This window comes from Callithrix jacchus, chromosome 7, assembly GCF_049354715.1.
Source record: "Callithrix jacchus isolate 240 chromosome 7, calJac240_pri, whole genome shotgun sequence".
Lineage (NCBI taxonomy): Eukaryota > Metazoa > Chordata > Mammalia > Primates > Cebidae > Callithrix > Callithrix jacchus.
Genome location: NC_133508.1, coordinates 103,879,873 through 103,893,818, shown reverse-complemented (window position 1 = coordinate 103,893,818; position 13,946 = coordinate 103,879,873). Strand labels below are relative to the sequence as shown.

At 38.1% G+C, this 13,946-nt stretch overlaps 1 protein-coding gene across 47 annotated transcripts in view; it reads right to left on the bottom strand.

The window, feature by feature from the left end:
- Window positions 1–13,946, bottom strand: part of SGIP1 (SH3GL interacting endocytic adaptor 1) — a 214,522-nt gene that overhangs the window by 88,740 nt on the left and 111,836 nt on the right. For all 47 annotated transcript variants that reach the window (XM_035251786.3, XM_054236389.2, XM_054236390.2 and 44 more), the window contains 2 exons: window positions 13,394–13,448; window positions 12,521–12,696 (listed from right to left, as the gene is read on the bottom strand). In XM_035251786.3, coding sequence (XP_035107677.1) covers window positions 12,521–12,696; window positions 13,394–13,448 — 231 coding nt within the window. The remainder of the gene's footprint in view (window positions 1–12,520; window positions 12,697–13,393; window positions 13,449–13,946) is intronic.

Sequence of the window (13,946 nt, the reverse complement as noted above, 5' to 3'; positions counted from 1 at the left end):
TGATAATGAGACGGCCCTGACCCTGTATACATCTAGTTTAATGCTTGTGTTTGTGTCTCAGTTTTTAACTAAAAAGTTTAAAAAGTAAACAGAAAAAATTTAAATAGAAAAAAGCTTGTAGGATAAGAGTATAAAGAAAGTATTTAGAAATACTGTAAATACTATAAAGCATGACAATACTTTAAATACTATAAAGAAAGGGTATGAAGCATTTACATACAGCTGTACAATGTTTTTGTGTTAAATGTTACTACAAAAGAGTCAATACAGTTAAAAAGTTAAAAGTTTACAGAGTAAAAAAGCCATAAGGCTAATTTTATAAATTGAGTGTAGCCTAATTAAACAGTGTTTACAAAGTCTACAGTCGTGGCCAGGAATGTCCTAGGCCTTCACATGCACTCACTGACTCACCCAGAGCAACTTTGAGTCCTGCAAGCTCCATTCGTGGTAAATGCCTTATACTAGTGTACCATTTAAAAAAATCTTTTATACCAGATTTTTACTGTACTTGTTCTATGTTTAGATACACAGATACTTACCATTGTGTTATATTTGCCTGTGGTAGTCAGTATAGTAACATGTTATACATATTTGTAGCCTACGAGCAATAGGCTATACCACGCAGCCTAGGCGTGGGGTAGGCTATGCCATCTAGGTTTGTCTAAGTGCACTCTGTGATGTGCACATAATGATAAGATTGCCTCACAACAATTAAGCAACACATGACTGGGTAATAATTGAATAAGGAAAATATTTAGTATTTTAGAAGATGACAAATGGAATTTAAAAAAATAGAGCGTATAAAGGGGTTTGAGAATGCCAGGGCAAAGAGTTTTATGATTTTAAATAAGGTGGTCAGGGTAGACTTCCTTGAGAAAGTAACTGAGGAAACCCCTGAAGTTGGTGAGGGAGGTCACAATATAGCTATCTGGGGAAGAGGGCTCCCAGGGGCCAGGAGGAGTGGAAGGAGAGGAAAGAATGGCAGGCGTTTGTCTAGGGATGGGGGGATCCTGACAATAAGGCGCTTGAAGATCACTGTGAAGCCTTTGGCTTTACTCTGCTCCAATGCAGCTTATTGCTGTTACTTCTCAGGAGTTCTGAGCTGTGGACATTTAGTAACTGTTGGGTGCTGAGAAGAGGCATGGATAAAAAAAATCAGAAAATACCTGGTTATGGTAGGTGCTGTCATTTGTCATTCCTCTTTGGAATCATTTTGATTCCCCATATGCTGAATTTAAAAAATAATGAAATAAAGATGGGCTTCAAATAGGTTATAAAGCGGAAAGGGCAAAGCAGACTGCGGTCAGTTCATCCACCCTGTCTCTGTTGCCCGCGTCAGGACAGGCAGTTCAGCTGGCAGGCATGGCTCTGCACCTTTTCTGTGCTGGTCGCTGTTTCAAGCTGCATCTCCAAGGTCCGTGGGCAGTTAGAGGCTGTCCTTTAGATGGACATAAGTCAGAAGGAAATATCACCTTCATTCTGTTTAGAAATGAAAATTTTCCCAGTGTTTGAGGACAAATTTTTTGACAAAATTAATGTGGGTGATTCACACTCTAAGATATTATTTCTAAAACAATAAAAAATACATTTACTGCTGTAGACTGCTGGCACTAAAAATCTCTTTCAGAGGGCAAAGGGATAGATGTTTTTTCTTATGCTGTTATACTTATTTACACATTATTCATGTATGTGTAGAAACTTAGTAAAAAAAATAATTGTATAAGAAAGATAATCATTGATACATGACCCTCAAAGTTGAAGACAACTAAATGACTGAAAACCTCAGGCTTTAGATGAAAAAACAGTCTCACTGGATGTGCACCAGGACCCACTGAAAAGAATGCATGGTGACTCACGCCTGTAATCCCAGCACTCTGGGAGGCTGAGGCGGGTGGATCACGAGGTCAAGAGATTGAGACCATCCTGGACAACATAGTGAAACCCATCTCTACCAAAAATACAAAAATTAGCTGGGTGTGGTGGCACGCACCTGTAGTCCCAGCTACTTGGGAGGCTGAGGCAGGAGAATCACTTGAACCCAGGAGGCTGAGGTTCAGTGAACAGAGATTGAGCCACTGCACTCCAGCCTAGTGACAGAGTCTCTGTCTCAAAAAAAAAGAACACATTAATAAACTTTTTAAAGGAACCTATAAATTGTAGAGGAAGGAATAAGAAATTATTACTCTTATTGTTCACTCATCAAGTAGTGGGAAAAGAAACTTGGTTACGTTGAAGAGGAAAAGATCAAAGGAACTGAGAACAATAAATTTGCTGTGTTTATAAAATAATGCGAGTGATGTAAGTTGCATTATAGGAGAGCTAGATATGGAATTGTTTATACTGTCCCATGGTGTATCCATCCACCCAGCCAATCAACAAGTATTTTCTAAATACCTACTATGTATCATTCACTGCTGTGGGCCCTAGAGAAAATGCCTCCTTAGAGAAAAAGTAGACAACCTACAAGTTCTGGGTACAGGATTAGTTGTTAGAAACCCAACATTCAGTAAACTGTTCACAAAGTACGCTTCTGTTAAAAACTTACCTTCAAACTGATTGCTTCTTACAGAGCACATTCTTACCCTGATTATGGCCCTTAGCTAATCAAGAGTTTTAAATTCTCAATGCTACTAACATTTAAAATAAATGCAGACCTTAAAGATATAGAAGTCAGCCTTTCTTGATTACAATTAACATTATAACAACCATATAATTCAATACTTTGCTACTTCTACTGAGACTATCCTAACATTTTATAAAATGTGTCAATATTGTGAGTACATAGACTTATTCAACTAAAATTTGAGTTGGTTACAGGAATGAAGTGTTTGTGGTCATCAGCCATGGTGATCATTTTCCAGAACCCTCAAATCAGATCAGCTTGCCTGAGACAGTAGAACACTATGTAGGGAAAATGCAAGCAAAATCTAACCCTGACATTTCACAAAGAGAAGCAAAATACCATGTACTCAGAGAATACAACCAACATTAACTGGATAAATCGTGACAATGGTACTCCAGGTTGAATATTGAATGTTCATACAGCTCAGGAATTTCTTTTTACTAGAGTAAGGTGGGCATGAAAGGTGTGGATTTTAAATATCAGGAAATGGAAGCAACAGATAATTTCCTAGAGAAAAAAATAGTAATGAAGGAAAGAAAAAAATGCTTATTGGATACAAAACTAGTTCTTCTGCACACAGTCCATGGCTTATTAAAATGTTGAGATGAAAAAAGTATATTTTGAAAAAGAAAGTTTCCACCTATTTTCCCATCTATCCTATATAAGCCTGGAGAAAACAAAAGCTGCATCTCATGTACTAACTCTAGTTGATACTGGTCCAATCGCCTGCAGGTCTGTCTAGAGGGGACTGGCTCCTCAGCCTATATCTGCAGTTTAATGGCAATGTCTGTTGAAGATTTGGGGATGGAGTGGCGATTTATATGCTGCATGTTTGATATCCCCGGGCTAGACCAATTCAAATCACGTTTGCCCTCCGAATCTTTCCTTGATGAGTAGAACCCAAGCTGAACCTCTGCCTTCTAATTCCCTGCAGAAGAGTTCTGGGCTGAGTGCCTAGCACCAGAAAGCATGCAATCTTTAGCCTCTTCTTGCACCGTGCACTGTTTCTACCAGGAGAAAATGCTGGTGTGTAGGAGACTGGAGCTCTCCTCCTCCACTGATGACTCTTTGTTTTCACTGAACTCAGTGGGGTGCTGAACCTTCTGCTGAAGTGAGGACAGGAAAGGGGGTGGTGTTACCAAGCAGCAGCAAATTCATGGATTTTGCTCTCTGGCAGGCTAATTTGGGGGTGGAAGAGTGGGTGGGCCACCTGGAACAGGCGAACAACACCAGACTGCCTCCAGTTCAAAGCTATTTCCCCCTCCTCATTTTTTTCTTTGGTTAAACAGTTATGCATTGCAGCTCTCCAGGATGAAGATTAAAGGAATTGTTCCTTCATAACTCAATGTCAGATTCTTTACTTCATTGTATCACTTATGTTTCCAGGGGACGGGAGAAGGCACTAGCCTACATGCCAGGGTAGGTCGACTCCTGCTCTCACATCACTCCTCTCAGCCCTTGTGACTCTGCTCAAGTCTTCCCTCGCTATTTTTATTTTCATTCTGCCTACTACAAGTCTCTGAACTTAAGGAAAAGGAAAGGAAAGCTGAGAAGGTGACTGGTATTTAATGGAGCCTCTTCCGAAAGACAGCAGCACTGAACTGGGTATTTTACAATATTTTCTCATGTCATAAAAAGGTAGACACAATGTTTTCCTGAAGCTCAGAGTTTTTTCTGAAGCTCAGAGTTAAGGAACTTGCCTATGGCCACATAGATAATAAGATACATTCTCAAAAGTCTGTGCTCTTTCTATTTATCCTTGTCTCTTGATCTTCTGTGCTGGTTTCTCTATAAAATGGGGCTATCACTACCTCCAAGATTGTGTAATAGTGCTGCTGCTCATTTCATCTTTTTGATCATGACTGGGCATTTACAAAACATACAGCATTATTATAATGTGCCATTAACATAAAAAGTGCTTGCCGATTGATTAGCTGATTAGGGGAATTGAAATAATCATATAAAAATGACATTCCTTCACAAAAATAGAAGTGCATACAATCTGTATATATAGTAAGATAATTTTAATAAATGAAAAATCACATATCACACAGCAGCATTTAAGCCTGAGCTGTCAAGGTGTCAATTCAGCCTCTTTCTCCTGTCATGTGGTACAATATATGAATTACTGTACCACAGAAGAGAGTGTTCGTAGATTGACTCACTGGGGAGAAAGCCTATGAGGTGGGCCCTCTGGTCTGTGATCATGGGCCCTTTGGGCATCCATCAATATCCTTCAAAGGGTTTGTTTCATGTGAGCATTCAGAAGTTGCGTGTAAAATATTTTGAATGAGCTAGTGAACTTTTTTTCTAGAAAGAGAGCCAATATCTTTCATCCAAACTAGTATAAAATAGTGGTTAAGAGTTCTCAAGTAGAAACCAAACTTTCTGGGTTTAAATCCCAGCAACTTCACTTACTAGCTGTGATGCCTCAAGTGAGTTAATAAATCTCTCAATTTTCTCATCTGTAAAGGGGATAATAATAGTACTGATCTCACAGGGTTGTTGGGAGGATAAATGAGTTGATGTATATGAAGCATCTGACACACAGCACTGGTGTGCACAGCTACTACTACCAAATTCATCACCACGATAAGTTCTCAGGTCATCAATGATCTTAAAGGATGACTTTGATATTCTCTTGTTAGTCTGATTAGTAATAGCATTTACTAAACACCTCTTTTAGACCTTACATAAATTTACGTACAAAGCACCTTATATGCATCACTTCCTTAAATCTTTGCAAATATCCTTTGAAGTGGGCAGTATTATTAACCTAATTTTACACTTGATTAAGCCTTGACTGAGATTTAAAGAGTTAAGTAATTTTCTCAGGGCTCCATGGATAATAAACACAAAGCCAGAATGCAAACTTAGTTCTGACTTACTCCAGAGCACAATTTCTTAATCAGTAAGGAACAAATGCTTGTAGTTAAAAGACACCTTCTCAAGGTAAGCCAGAAGGGATTATTGGCTCACCAAAAAGCAAAAATAAAAGAATCAACGGCAGCACGTTATAAAAGGAAAAGATCACATCAAGGATTAAACCATAGCATTTGTCTTCTCACTTCCACAAAAGCCATGGGAGCCACAGGTTTTAAAGTACCTGGTGAGCACAGAACATGGTACAGATGTGTCAGACAGCTCCCTGTGGGGTATGGAAGGAATGGAGATATCCATATCTGAGACTCTAGGAAGGGTGAGCAAGCCAGGAGACCTGGAAGTGGAGGCCAGAGGGAATGTGGACTGCAGAAGACCACATCTTCCATCAGGAAACTGACATGAAGACAGGTAAGGGTTTGAACCACAAGAAAAATTTCAGCTTCTGGTTGCTGCTAGAGGTTGTTTCCTCATACTGTTCAGTATTTCTGGTAGTAGCTCTCAGTACCTGCTACATGGAGGGTGCTCAACATATATTTGATGAAATAATTTGAAGGGAGAATTAGAAACAAAGTCAGTTATCCATGATGCACAATGAAATATGCCATTGTGACTGTTAGCCTTCAATAGGTCTCCTGAAGACGTACCATATGTATTCAGGGAATGTTGATGGTACTCAAAACAATTTAGGGATGTTTCCTCCTGAAATTACCTTCAAAATCAGTTCATAGGCATCACAAAAAATTAACACATTTTTCCAGTTCGATGCTTAGGGTAATTAATTACTGGTCTTGGCTCTAAATTACTTTTGGATATTTGAGTTACTTTATGTATCACTATTAATGATATTCTTTAAAATGTGCCCTAGGCTCTATAGCAATGAGATAGTCTTTACATGTAGCTTCCATTATGAGTACTTTACACATGTTAAATCATTCAACCCTCAAAATAGCCCAAAAGTAGGTATGGGAGTCACCCCACTTATAGATGAAGAACCAAGGCACTGGGTTTGCAACATACCCAAGGTAATCAACTAAAAGGAGGTAGAACCTACTTGCTTGAGTAATTGGGACATCATTAGAATAAGTATCATTTCTATTTCCCTCAAATTATCTTAAAGGGAATTGTATTTAATTCAATTCAATTGTATGTTGAATTCTGACTCGTGTGTGTGTGTGTGTGTGTGTGTGTGTGTGTGTGTGAAGGCATATTTCCTTATAATTCATTCTTGCACTGATTATTTTACTTAGCTTCCTTCAAAAATTATTTTACCCTTTAAGAACAAAGCCATTTCTTATATGATATAATGGAGTTTTGCTACCACCCTAAATGCAGGGAGTGTGGTGTAAAGGCAAGCAAACCACAGAACTGTTCCTGTTGCATCTCTGTCTCTATCTCCTCCTTTAGGGAGAGTGGTCTTTACATTGCACTAGCGAAAGAGATGACCATGGCATCTGTGAGGTAGCTGTTTGTTTGTCCCATTTTAGACAGAAAGAAACAGGCTTTCACTGAGGTTTAAGTACCTTACTTAAGCAGTATTGCTAGCAAGAGGCTGAAGTCAGGGCTGTCACTTTTCCCATTGTATCTCAGTTCTTTCAGGGGGTATGTACAAAGTTTCTATTTGTGTTTAAAGAGAAATCATCACAAATGTCCAAGTTGGAGAAAGCTAACTTAACAGTAGTTCCTAGAAGCCAGATCAGATCTGGCTCAGAATTAAAGTCTGAGATAGGCAAGAGAGCTCCAAGCTAACTGAATTCCAACCTTGAGATGTAGATATGTTTCTAATCCCAGACATGAACACACAGTATGCTGTTAGGTCAGAAGGCTGAACATGGGGAAGCAGAGCATGACTCTTGAAAAAAAAGAAGTGTTTTTTTTTTTTTTTTTTTTAAAGAATCTAAGTAATAAAGAAATGAACAATTGCAGAGTATGAATTTCACATCAGGTACTGTTATTAGGATTTTCTACATAAAACATCTGTAAGGATTATTATCATCCTTCTTTACAGTGGTGGAAATGGAGGATCAGAACAGTTATGGGGCTTATCTAAGGTTAGAAAGTGTTGGGGCTTATCACAGAAAGTGTCCTGGGCTGGGGCCCAGGACAATCTGAATCTATGTACTTTCTGTTACTATGCACCTCCCTGTTATTAATCCAAAATTCTAGAACAAGATATTTAAACAGATGGCCAGAAAGCACTTGGAAAAGAAGGTGATAACTCTAGGTGCCAGCCCAAAGCAACAGGGCAAACTGAACCTATCATTCTCTCTGATAGGGTTTCTGACCTGGTAGATCCAGGCAAAGTTGTAGACACCCCAAGTATCTCAAATTCAGTGTTGTTTTGAAAAAAATGAATGAAAATATGTGCCCAGGATTAGAGCACAGTTAGGAGAATAATTATGTGGTGAACACAGGAGGCAGAAGGGTGTTGTCAGTGGATAGCTGTAAAACTGGAGGGTGGCGACTTGCCAGTTCTCTGTTTTTGGCCTGGTCCCATTCACATATTTGTTTACTCACTCACTCACCACTCACTCACTCACTCACTCACTCACTCACTCACTCACTCACTCATTTGCAAGCATTAATTGAATGGCGATGATATACTAGGGCTTATATCAAGAACAGGGAATTTGGGATGGACACCAAAATGTGCCATGAAGAATCTTCAGAAGGGTTTCTTGCACTAGCTGCTGGGAGTGCTATTGGCAGCCTTCAATGGTCAGTGCCTCAGGATCTGCCTCAGCTCCAGAGAGCTACCTAACCCAAGGGCATGCCCCTTCCTATTGTGGCCCACATCAGAGCACGATGGATTGAGCAGTATCAAGGTTATTAATCTTAACTGAACTCACATGAACTCTGAAGGCTCCTAGTAGTTCCAGAGTTTCCCTGGGATTAGCTCAGGCTATTGTTGGTTGTGTAAAACAGATCAGCTTCTCCCTCTGCCCACCCTACACCACAGGTAGTAGGTCCAAGGTCACTCCTTACTAAACATCCTACACTCTAAACTTGGAGTTGGAGTCATTCTGCTTCGTGGAAAACCAGTAAAAGAAAGGGTCTTGCCCTTTGTTTATCCTTTAAAGAGTACACCTATAATCAAGGACAAAATTACATATTTGGTTTGATAAAAGGAAGACTTGTCTTTCAACAGTGGAACAGCCTGCCTTCAGAAAGCAGTGAACCTGTGTAAGACAGAGGGACACTACTATTGTTGAAGTGTTTCTGTTCACTACTGTTATTGGAGTGTTGAAGTATTTTTGATAGCTAACACACAGCACAGTATCACTAGTGTTTATAAATTAGTGATTAGAAAATTATTATAGAACACTCTGGATTCAATAAGTCCTGGGAATAATTTTAAACATATATGGGAAGAAATCCCATTTCCTAATGAACTCCCTGAAATAATCTGAGATTACTTAATTCTTACCTTAAGATGCAGATACAATATAATTCAGAACACAGTGGCAGAAACTGTCAATATCCACCAATAGCCATTTGTTTCTTTGTCTTTTAGTAATAAAATCCCGAATGTTAGCAGCCTACATGTCTATCTAGCAAAACACTACATTTCCCAGATTCCCTTGCAGCAAATGAGTCCATGTGATTAAATTATGGTAGTGGGATCTGGGTGGTAATGATGCATGCATTTTTATTTCCTCGCTTTTTATTTCTTTTTCGCCCATCCCAAGGCTGGTACACAGCAGTACTTGCTGGTGGTAAGACAGCAATGCCACTCTAGGAAAGGGGAAGCAATAATACAGAAAATTCCTGGGTTTTTGAGTGACCTCTGGAGTAAGACTCTTTTATCTCTGGACTGCCTATCAGCTTTGACTTTTATGTGGGAGAGAAAGAAACCACCTATTTTGTTTAAGTCATTATGATTTTGGTCTCTGTTAAAACAGCTTAACAAATATTCTAATGTATACAGATGCCAAATCAACATCTCAGACCTGGGTAATGTTCATTCTTTGCCCTGTAAGCACGGTATTTTATCAGAAGACTGGAATATGATAAGAATAAGAATTAATATCCTTTACCTGTGAGTTAAATCCTGCATTATCCTTTTTCCTTTCTGATGCTCTGCCTTGTCCTGGCCCACATTATATTTTATTTTGATATAAAAATCAAGGGCTAAGGCAAGATCTGGACTGAAATTATGTTTATCTAACTATATAGTAGGTTTGTCGCCAGCAATTAAAATCTTGATTTGTCTTGCTGCTGGCATTGTCTTGAGAAGTAATTTTAAGACAAGTTTATATTGTATATACACATAGATATATGATTCATTCATTCCTCCCATTTTCTTTCATTCATTAATCTGACTGCAAACTATTCAAGTAAAATAAAACCAATTCATCATAAAAGAGATCAAATTGGTTATAGTTCATGGATATGTATTAATAAATAAATGAAAAGAATAATTGAGGCACAACTTTATCTTAAAAACTTCAAAAGAAACAGAAATCTGAAGTCCAATGCAAACCATTTTTATGAATAGTTTATTATTTGAAATTTCCCCTATTTCTAGTAATGTAATGATTGATGTTTTTGCAGTATAAGAACAATAGCTTAAATAAAACATTCTGATATATCATTAACTGATGTAGACCCTATTTCTTTTTTAGTACCTAAAGAAAGTACAGATGTATAATTGTTTGCTCTTTTGGCTGGAAACATGTAAAGTCCAAAATCATTGCCATTTTTATCATGGCACCAGCTGAATTTCAAGTTACTTATCTGGTTCTGGAGATGAAGTGCTGCATATGTCATTTATAAAATATATGTACATGCCAGGCACAGTGGTTCATGCCTGTAATCCCAGCACTTTGGGAGGCCAAGGCGGGTGGATTACCTAAAGTCATGAGTTCGAGACCAGCCTGACCAACATGGTGAAACCCTGTCTCTACTAAAAATATAAAAATTAGCCAGGTGTGGTGGCAGGCACCTGTAATTCCAGCTACTTGAGAGGCTGAGGCAGGAGAATCTCTTGAACCCGGGAGGCTGAGGTTGCAGTGAGCTAAGATCACGCCATTGCACTCTAGCCTGAGCAACAGAGCCAGACTCCATCTTAAAAAAAAAAAAAATCTATCTATCTACCTATCTATCTATTTATCTATCTATCTATCTACACATGGATTATTTAAGAGAGGGCAAGGATTCTAAAACCAAGAATATGTTTCCAGTTACAATTCTGTCTTTAGACTTACATATATCCAGAAACATGCTCACCTTTTCCTAAGGTCACTGTCTCTGGGTGTTTCCATCTAGTTTTCACTTTGCTTCCCTTAATACTTTTTCACCAGAATCTTAACCACATCATGTCAATATTTTACTTTAAAAACAGATGTTGAGAGGAGCTCAGAGTAAACCACCACTTTTTGCTGCATCTCAGCAACATATCTGATTGGAGGAAGAGCTACCAGATAACTTAGGCCTACATATTCTATTCAACAGAGGGAATCTCTTCTTTCCTGGATTCAGCTAGATTCCAGCAAACATGTACTATGTTTCTGGGACTGTACATTTGCTTTCACATAAATTTGTTCACTTAATTCTCTGAACTTGCCTTCTTTTATAACCCCAGGTAGCTTCCAAAGGGCCAGTTTATTACACAGAGAATAAACTCAGAGAAGTGAGTAAAATAAACTGCACAGACATGGCCATAAACTGGTTTTAGATGTTTAAGGAGATTTTTAGTTAAAAAGATTATTCAGTAAGTAAAAAATAGTTTGACGATGCCACTGAAAAGTGAGAGTATGCATTTAAAATACCGCCATTACTCAAACTCACAGGTCAATATGTAACTTTAAAATCTGCTCCTTCCATTGCAGAAGGGAAAGGAAACTAATATATTTCATGCTTCTCTTTTCAAGAAGATATCTTAAAGTAGCAGGGGAGCATATGATTAAAAATTACCTTAAATATTATTTGCTGTGGTTAGTTACTCTTAGTAATCACTTTGGTTGTCACCAACAGTAGTGATCAAGTCCATTAAAAGCAGTAAACACTAAAGAAAGCATCATTGTAGACATTTTTCATCCCAGAGAGGCAAAAGTTTACTCTCAAAAGATAGATGATTACAAGTCATTTAGAAAGGTTAGCTGAGATGTTTCCTGAAGTATCTCGAAAATGGTTCAGCGTTTATTAACTACCCTGTTTGGGGGAATGCTATAGGGAGATCACATCTCTCTAAAGAAGATGCCAAGAACATATTAGCTGCCAGTTTGAAAGCCTTCGTCTGTTGCTCAGAACTGTTTTTAGAAAACAATGGTGGCATTTATCAAACACAGAGAAAAGACTGTAGATGTCAGAACTCAGAATTCAGCAACTAAAGAAATTTAGTAGCTGGGAATTGGGGAATGGAAGTGCAAATGTTGCAAAAATACCTCTTCCCACCCCTCGAAGCCTTAGTTTATCTATAGGAAAATATGTATTTGAATAATATAAGCAGGACCATACTCATATCTGAGGTGCCTTAAAGATGAGATGATTTAAGTCAACTCGATAATACAATAAAATGAAGGATATGAGTTTTAGTATCGATTTAGACTGTTATTTGGATTAATTTTTGGTTTTAGAGCATAGCAATGAAGAAAAAGAACAATCCTTCCATGTATTTTCATGTGGTGTATCATAAAAAAAGAAACGAAGATGTGTTTTTGAAAATTACTGTTAGCAAATTTGTGAACTTCATGTTGTTTCTAGTTGCCAAGACTGCATCAGAGATAAGTCCGGATAAACTTTTTCTTTCTTTATAAAATGCTTGCAGTAAAGTAAGTCAAAAGAAAATGTGGATCCACACCTTTTCACCATTTTGAAAAGCACAAGACTGCAGTATAAAATAAGTACGACTTTCTCCAGCTAGAATGAGCTTCTTAAGGTTTATAGAATTGATGAAATGGTGACCATATGCAGGCTTCAGTTTAAGGAGTTTCTGATTGACTTACTGTATGTAGGCAGAACATAGCTCTGCTCAGTGTCACCAAAGCTTCACACACACACACACACAACACTCACCACTGGTGATGGGGAAAGTGCGATGTTGCCTATTGATGCCTTCAATTCATCTACAGTTGCAGCATTCTTAAGAATGTCTTTAGATTGCAATGGTTTAATCTTGATATTAAATTTCTTATGTGATTCTTCTTCCTCTTCCGATTCACTCGAAGAATAAAAGTGCTTTCCTTTGGTAGGTAGAACACAGTTAAAGATACATAACTCTTTCTTCTATTGGGAGACAACAACTCTAAGGCAAGAGCGATTGCACATAGAGACAGCACAAGTGTCCTTCGAAAATCAAAGCAAAGCATAGAAAAATAAAAGAGGAAAGGGTTAGAATTTATTCACCCTTCCTCAGAACATGATCAAGGATGGTGAATTTCAAGAAGCAGTGGTTATAATATGCTACATTTTTTGCTGCACTTGGCCATTGGTTGTGTCACACTCAGCACACACAGGCAGGCACATGTGAGCTTACTGAGCTACAGAGAGGAAGGCTGCTTTATGGGTGATCCACGATGAGTTTTAAATGCATCAGTGTGACATGCTTTGCCCAGAGATGAATTGTAGGGAGAAGACAGAGCTATTTTCTAGTCACCGTAAATGACAGTCATATCAGGGTTTAGCAGACAGCCCAATACCCACCGTTTCAACAACTGTTTTTTAGCACATTTTTCTCTTTCTCCTCTCACGTTTCTATGAATAGATTAAGGCAAAATGCCTGCTTGCTAGAGCTCCGGCTGTTCTCGGTGCTGTTTGTTCATCTCTAATATCAGGAATAACAGGGCTTGTGAAGATTAGGTTATTTCATTACCTGTGTAAAATCTGAATTTATCTTACTGTTTCCTGAGAGTGAATGAAAATTAAAATAAAAAAAATAAGAAAGGATATAGCCGGGTTCCTCGGGTCTGATGCTATAGCCTTCTTCATCCAGCTCAGGTGAATTCTATAAAACACAAGTGCACATTAAGTAATTATTATTCTAACAGTGATCAAGAAATTATTTTTTTTCTAAAGTCTTCTATTTAAGGATATTTAAAAGTATTTTCTTTTAGGAGATGAAGCTTTTAACTTCTGAAATGAATTCTGAGCAATATGTTTAGATATTTACTCAAGGATACTTGGAGAGTCCTCCTACTGGGAAAATAAACGAGAAGGAATCAACTGTCAATGAAAGAAAGCATTCAAACAGAATTTAACATGCATTTCCTGTAAGCCAAGGACTGTGCTAAGGAACATGGGTATAAGAAATGGAAATTATCTGTCCTCAGGGAAATCGAAATGTATTTTGGTAGGCAAAAATTAAAACGAAAATATGAAACACAAAACACCTGTGTTAGGGTTCAAAGAAAAGGAAATTAGTGAGGTTTAAAAGAATCAGCGCGGTCTTTATGGATCTTTCAGGACAGACAGGAGAGCGTAGAGTGGGAGCTCCTTCTAGGTG